We start from the raw sequence: 7883 nt of genomic DNA on the forward strand, positions 1-7883 counted from the left end.
TATCACATTCATCATCAAAAAGATCATTTTGAGATCTGTCTTGAAGTATCCACATACCTATTAGGAAAACCAGTTAATGTCACTATTATTGAAATTTAAGACTGAGTAAAACAATATAATGAAATGTGCAAAGACCCGGAGTTAGAAAACCAAAAGGGAAGAACGTGCTTAATATTTTTCAAACTGAACTGATAAAAAAATTCAAGCCTCGACATTTAATATTTTAAGAAATCTATGGGAAAAATAGTAAATGATACAACAATCATCAAAATCTGGAAGGTATACACAGGTACTATACCCAAAAGAAATGATCGATATTAAACCATTTCAAGAGGTAGCATATCATCAAGAATGAATGGTACTGATTGTAGAAATCCAAACTTCACTGAAGTCATTCCTGAAAAATGGCTTAGGAACTAATGAAATACAAATTTAAATCTTTCAACAAACTAATGAGTCATTGGAGGCACTCACTTATTATTGCCAAAAGCTTTGGAATATATCTATCTGACCATCCGAATGGAAGAGATTCATAATTTGCCCAGTGGTACCTTGAATTTACTTGATATAACTTTTCTATTCAGTATCTTCTTAATTCCCACCAAGTGATTAGGCAGATTCATGCAAATAAGGTGTACAGGACTCTAAGACTGGAATTGGTTAGTTTTGACATCTACCTAGGTTTAAAAAGGGGCCAAGATGGCCAAACTTCGTCTCTCATACTTTGGACATATTGTCAGGAGGAATAGTCGCTGGAGAAGGATATCATGTTTGGTAAGGTGGAGGGTCATAGAAAAAGAGGAAGACCCCAAATGAGATGGATTGGCCAAGTGGCAGCATTGATGGACTCAAGCGTGGCAACAGTAGTGAGGTTGGCCCAGGATCGGACAGTGTTTCGTTCTGCTGTGCATAACGTCGCTATGGGTCAGTACCTACTCGATGGCACCTAACAGCAACAACAACATCTCAGAAGTAGAAACAGATGATGCCAGGACCATCAGGAAGGAAGATCATGAGTGGAGTGTGAGATTCCTACCTAGAAAAGCGGCAGAACTGGGGGCAGATTCAGAGGCATGGAGAGACAGTGCAGCTTCAAGATCTAGGCCCTTAGACTGAGTAGATCTGAGTGCCCATAGGCAGGAGACAGACATGGAGAATGTGCTCTTTGGGCCTTCACAGACTAGTTAAAAGAGCTTATAACATTTGCCCGTCCAGGACAGAGCCCAAGGGGGTGTGTGGCAGTGTTGTTTTTTTTCCTAATATTTATTGAATCCGTATGCTGATCAAATAATCTGAGAACATGGATTATATGAAAAATGTGGCTTCAGGATTGAAGAAGACTCAGTAACAACCTACAACATGTAGGTGATACAACCTTGCTTGCTGAAAGTGAAGAGGACTTTAAATACTTACTGATGAAGATCAAAGACTATATCTTTGGTATGGGTTACACCTCAATGTAAAGAAAACAAAAATCTTCACCACTGGAACAGTAAATAACATCAAGATAAATGAAAAAAAGATTGAAATTGCTAAGACTTCATTTTGCTTTGATCCACTATCAACATTCAAGGAAGCAGCAGTCAAGAAATCAAAGGACACTGCATTAGGCAAATCTTCTGCATAAGACCTCTTTGAAGTGTTGAAGAGCAAAGGTGTCAGTTTGAGGACTAAGATTCACCTTACCCAAGCCATGGTATTTTCAGTTGCCTCATATGCATGTAAAAATTGGACAGTGAATAGGGAAGACCATAAAAGAATTGGTGCATTTGAGTTATGGTTTTGGAGAAGAATGTTAAATATACTATGGACTGACAGAAGAACAAACAAATCTGTGTTGGAAGAAGTACAGTCAGAATACTCCTTAGAAGCCATGATGGCGAGACTTTGTCTCTCTTACTTCAGATACATTATCAGGAGGGACCAGTCCCTGGAGAAACACATCATGCTAGTTAAAGCAGAGGGCCAGTGAAAAAGAGGGATACCCCTAATGAGATTGATTGGCACAGTGGCTCAAGTGTAACGGTTGTGAAGTTGATGCAGAACTGGGCTGTGTTTCTTTCTATTGTGCATGGGGTCACTATGGGTTGGAAGTGACTTGACAGAACCTAACAACAATTGCTTCATTTTGAGAAAGGGAGATATCTTAGTGTTAAATAATATATTGGATTAGTGTCTCAACCCAAACAAAAACCTAACCACTGTCATCAGCTGATTGTGACTCAATGATTATGAAAAAAAGTTGGTTTGAACTATGACCTTGCAGTTGGCAGCCCAACACCTAACCCTCCATACCACCGGGGACATGAGGGTTTAAAATACTATTGAACTGAGTTTAGTTCATTTTCAAAGATCTTATTTCAGTAATGTTTTCTTAATATTCTTTTGGGAGTGCAGTGGCTCCCAGATAAGTACTAGACTGAACCACAAGGTTGACAATATAAGCCCACCATCCACTCTTTAGGAAACAGATGAGGCTTTCTGTTCCTTCAGAGATTTACAGCCTTGGAAACCCTACACAGGGTTTTTATGAGTCTGAACCAACTTGACAACACTTAACAGCTAAAACAGCAAGATTCTTTTATTTGAAGGATTTGGTTTCTGCTCTCAAATTGCTTCGAACCAATAGCAAAAATAATTTCTGTAGACCTTTATTCATAATAAAGGCAGTTTTGGTTGTTGTTATTTTATTTTTAGTTTTTATTCTAGTGAATCCATGCATCTGCTAATGGAGCATATGTCTGATTTTATTTATAAATGGTGATTGTAAGTGTTGGGTATTTATAAGTATATTATTTAATTTAAATGTTTGCATCTGTCTATAGAGCTATTCTAAGGAGCTCTGGTAGTGTAGTGGTTACAAATTGGGCTGCTAATCTAACTAACGATCAGCAGTTTGAAACTACCAGCTGTTCCGTGGGAGAAAGTTGAGGCTTTCTGCCCCCGTAAAGGTTTACAGCCTCAAAAACCCTGTACAGGGTCGCTATGAGTTGGAACCAACTCCACGGCACATAACAACAAAAACAATGTTGTGCTATTCTAAGTTTACAATAATGAAATACAGTTTGGGAACATTCTTCCTCACAAACTATTTTAGAATTTAGAATTATTGAATTATTAGTGTTATTTTGAAGCTGAAATACATTTATTTTTGCTTTTTATTTGTAGTGAGAAAGATGCAGCAGGGGATTTGGATGATGTGAGTATTGATTTTATATAAACATACATTTGAACAATTTTAAGTACAAAATTTTACAAAAATTAAATTATCTTTCCTTCAAAGGTTAATTTATATTACTTTTATTATATATGTGTAAAATGCTTTTAAAGACTTTTTTTATGTTAGAATATATTTCCTTCCAAATGTGTGTGAGTATTTGTATATGTGTGTGTATGTGGGTATTTCTATAAAAAATGGAGTCATATATATGAATTTCTAGCCTGCTTCTTTTCCCCTCACATAATAATACTTGAGTGCTCAAAATTAAAATGTCATTCATTTTCTTTTCTTATAGTGCAAATTTAAATGTTGATGGATAGGTGTCACACCTAATAATGTGGAGAATGACTTTTTGTATTATAGAAACATACATGTTAGAAGATTCTCATTCAGGACTATAGCTACTCAAATGTCACTTGGTATAAAAACTTAATGATCTGTGCATTTTAAATTTATAACTTTCCATGCACAAATACAGATTTACCTATTATCAAACTTAAAAGGGAGCGTTCTTTCTGAATATACTGTGTATAGTGGAAGGACGATGAATTTGTAACCTGGCCAAGAAAACCTTCCTTGAAGAGATGATGTTTTATTGTTCCTTATAGGAAAGTTAAGAGTTAACGTGGTCCAAAAAGAAAGTGGTGAAGAGTAGGATCGCTCTAGTGCAGCGTATGCTAAAGTCAGTACTGTGTTTAGGAAATATAAGCTGAGATTTCAGATTTTAAAAGCAGCCTGAGTTTTTTACGAGAGGGAGGAAGACTGCTAAATGTAGAGGAAAATACATGTGCAAAAAGCTTAGAAGCAAGAGAGAGTTGTATTCCAGCAACTGAAAGCAGGCCAGCATAACTGGAGGGTAGTGACAGGATGAAGAATGGGATAATGTTGGAGAGGTGGGAAGGGGCCAACTCTTACAGTGCTTCATAGGCTATGTTGAGTTTGAATTTCATCCTAAAAATGAAGAACAGATGATGAATAGTTAATAGAAAGGTATTAGGATCAACTTTGCATTTTAGAAAGATAACCAGGGCAATATTAGAGAGGAAAAAATAGAAGAAGAAAACTGGAGGCAATGAGACTTGTTAGGAAGGTGTGATAGGAGGAGAGCTTGATGTAAGACCACAGCTGTAGATGGGAAGGTGATAGACTTGAAAGAGGTCTAGGAGATGACTGATGCCTTACTATTAGGTGAAGGAGAAAATGGAGTCTAGAACAACCTTAAAGCTTTTGCTTCGGGCAATTTGTTAGATGTATACAAAATACAGAGTAAGGGTAAAGTGAGAAAACAGTAAAATAAATAAATAAAGACAAGCTACTTTTGTACGTTTTAAAATTAAGATAACTGGGAGAAATCTGTGTAGCAATATGTGTCTAGATGATATGAATAAAGTCTGATATCAAAAGATTTGTTCTAAAGACCATGGGTGGGAGTCCTGGTGTGGCACTGTGGGTGGGTTAATGCCCTATACTGCAAGGTAGATTTGAACCACAGGGTCAGCGGTTCAAGCACACCAACCGCTCCTGGGAAACACTGTACAGTGTTGCTATCAGACAGAACTGACTCGATGACAACAACAGGGATAGTGTATGCTCATTAATCTCTTTTGTGACTGAGATCCCTTGAAATTACTAAAACTGTAGACCTTCTGCCCAGAAGAAATATACCACATCCACACATAGAATTTTATAAATTTTCAAGGGATAATTTATAGATCTCATGAGGTCCAAGTATGGAAAGAAGGCCTAGCTAGGTCCATGGTTATTAAATTTTAGTGCTTAAGAATGAATTGAACAGGTTGTTGAAAATCATTTCAGTCTCTGTCTTGAGATTTTGTTTTGATAAGTCTGGGACAAGGGCTAGGATTTTCCACTTTTACCAAATCCATGTGCTTTAAGAACCTCTGCTCTAGGGGTTCACTAACCTCAAGTTAAGAATCTTGCCTCACCGTAACTCACTTGATCAAAGAATCACAAGAGAAGAATGACACACTTGGGCTAGTTCCTTCCATCTTTGTTACTCCCTTTTCTATTTCCTCTCCTTCATTTATTTTTGCTGGAAACAATGCTGAAAGTTGAAGATACAACAGTAAACAAAACATGCTAGAAGCTTAGCCTTCATGGTGTGCTTACTTTACTGGTTGAAGACAATATATACATAAATAAAATATATGTTAGGTGGTAATGCTTTGGAAAATAAACAAGGCAAAGGGACTAAACAGGATTGGAGGGAGGGTGATTAAAAGATAGAAAAGTCCTCACCACTAAACCAGTAAATAACTTCCATGTATACAGAGAAAAGATTGAAGTTGTCAATGACTTCATTTTGCTCAGATCAACCATAAGCACTCATGGAAGCAGCAGTCAAGATATCAAATGACATATTGTATTAGACAAATCTGAAGCACAAGACCTCTTTATAGTGTTGAAGAGCAAAGATGTCAGTTTGAGGACTAACCCAAGCCATGATAATTTCAGTATCCTCATATACATGTGAAAGTTGGATAATGAATAAGGAAGACTGTAAATGAATTGATGCAGTTGAGTTATGGTGTTGGAGGACAATATTAAAAGTACCATAAACTGCCAAAAGAACAAACAAATATATGTTGGAATGCTTCTTAGAAGCTAGATGGCCAGACTTTGTCTCTCATGTTGTTAGAGGTGCCATCAAGTTGTTACTGACTCATAGCCACTCTGCACAACAGAATGAAACACTGCCTGGTCGTGCGCCAACCTCAAAATCATTGTTATATTTGAGCCCATTTGCTGCTGACACTGAACCAATTCATCTCGTTGGGGGGTCTTCTTTTTCTGTGATCCTCCACTTTACCAAATATGACATCTTTCTCCCAGGACTCTTCTAATACATGTCTGAAGTATGAGAGACTACATCTGGCCATCCTGGCTTCCAAGGAACGTTCTGCCTTTGCTTCTTTTAACACAGATTCTCACTCATACTTGGGACATATTTTCAGGAGGGACCAGTCCTTGGAGAAAAGTGTTGGAGTGCTAGCTGTAAAGTTAGGGATTCAAACTCATGGGCCATTCAGTGGGAGAAAGATGAGCCTGTCTGCTCCCATAAACATTTATTGTCTTAGAAACCCTAAGGATCACTTCTGCTTTATCATACAGGGTTGCTTTGAGTTGGAAGTGACTTGATGGCAGTGGTTTGGATTTGAGATGGTAACATTTAAGTAAATAACGGACAGAGATGAAATAAGCAATGCAGGTATCTGGAATAAGTATGTTTCAGACTGGAGGGAGTAGCAACTATAAAGATGGCAAGGCAGAGGCATTCCTGGCTTTTTTGAGAACAAGAAATTGGCCAATATGGCTGGATGGGAGTTGTTGGAGATTATGTCAGAGAAAGAACAAATTATGTAGGCCCTTGTGTAAGTTGGGGAACCATTGAAGGGTATTGAGAGAGAATTGATTGCTATGACTAAGATTATACAAATTTCACCTTCTCCAGCTCTACCTCTTCTACTTGAACTAATTACTGGTTGAGGTAAGCATTCCAGCTAACTGCTTCCAGGAGCCAGGAGAAGAATAAAAATGTACAGAGATGTGATATCTTAGAGGATATGGAGGGAACATAGTCTGTGCTGCACAGAGGGGTTGGGCATGCATTGAGTAATTGACCCTTTTTGGGATATCCTATACTTACACAAGAGTCCTGGTGTGGTTGTTGTTGTTGTAAAGTACTGTGGAGTCAGTTCTGACTCATAGTGACCCTGCACAGGTTTCCCGACGATGCACATCTTTACGGGAGCAGAAAGCCTCATTTTTCTCCTGCAGAACAGCTGGTAGTTTCAAACTGTCGACCTTGAGGTTATCAGCCCGATTTGTAATCACTATGCTTCCTGAGTGCCTCATGTGGTGTTGTAGGTCAATTTGCTGGACTGTTTGGTCCTCAAGGTTGGTGGTTCAGGCTCACCAGCCTCTCCTTAGAAACACTATACAGGGTCACTATGGGTCAGAACTGAGTTGACGGCACTTAACAGCAACGATACTTACTCAGGTGGCCTGGAGCATTCCCAGCTGGACCAGATTCTAAAAGTCCTTACTAATTAAAAACAAAACAAAAAATCCACCTGCTCTAGAACATGATGAGGAGTATCTGAGATAGACCTCTGGAAGTGAAAGGGAAATTGAATGACTGGCAAATACCCAATTTCCATTTTGACAGGATGAAGAAGATGAAAGTGCAGAGTGTGATGAATATATTGATGATGATGAGAAGAACCTGATGAGAGAAAGAATTGCAAAAAAGTTAAAAAAAGACCCAGGTACAAGTGTTAAACCAGCTGGCGAGGGAGAAGTGGAAAAGAAATCTGTGAGCCGCAGGTGAGTCAGTTGTTGTGATTCCAGGTACGACCGTTTTAATAATGCGTTTTATCTGTTCATATTTTACTTTATTATTTATTGATTTGTTTTTATTTTCTTGGTTTTAATAGTGAGATTGCTGGATCATATTTTTACACCTAACTTTTTATAGAAGTGCCCTACTATTTTCCACAGTATTTACAATTTTATAACCCCACCAGCAGTGTATGAGGTTTCCAGCTTCTCTATTGTTTCTTTTTTTTTTAATTTGCTATTAATACTGGGGTGAGACAAGTTCTGATGTAGTACTGTATGGCTGGATGAACCATAATCTCGG

General features: G+C 37.9%; 1 protein-coding gene across 1 annotated transcript in view; it reads left to right on the top strand.

The window, feature by feature from the left end:
- The window catches only part of LOC102815309 (peptidyl-prolyl cis-trans isomerase CWC27 homolog), a 381669-nt gene that overhangs the window by 45912 nt on the left and 327874 nt on the right, over nt 1-7883 (top strand). Inside the window, exons 9-10 of the mRNA XM_006875295.1 lie at nt 3169-3199; nt 7410-7567. Of these exons, the coding sequence (XP_006875357.1) occupies nt 3169-3199; nt 7410-7567 (189 nt within the window). The remainder of the gene's footprint in view (nt 1-3168; nt 3200-7409; nt 7568-7883) is intronic.

Source organism: Chrysochloris asiatica, unplaced genomic scaffold (assembly GCF_000296735.1).
Source record: "Chrysochloris asiatica unplaced genomic scaffold, ChrAsi1.0 scaffold00318, whole genome shotgun sequence".
Taxonomy (NCBI): domain Eukaryota; kingdom Metazoa; phylum Chordata; class Mammalia; order Afrosoricida; family Chrysochloridae; genus Chrysochloris; species Chrysochloris asiatica.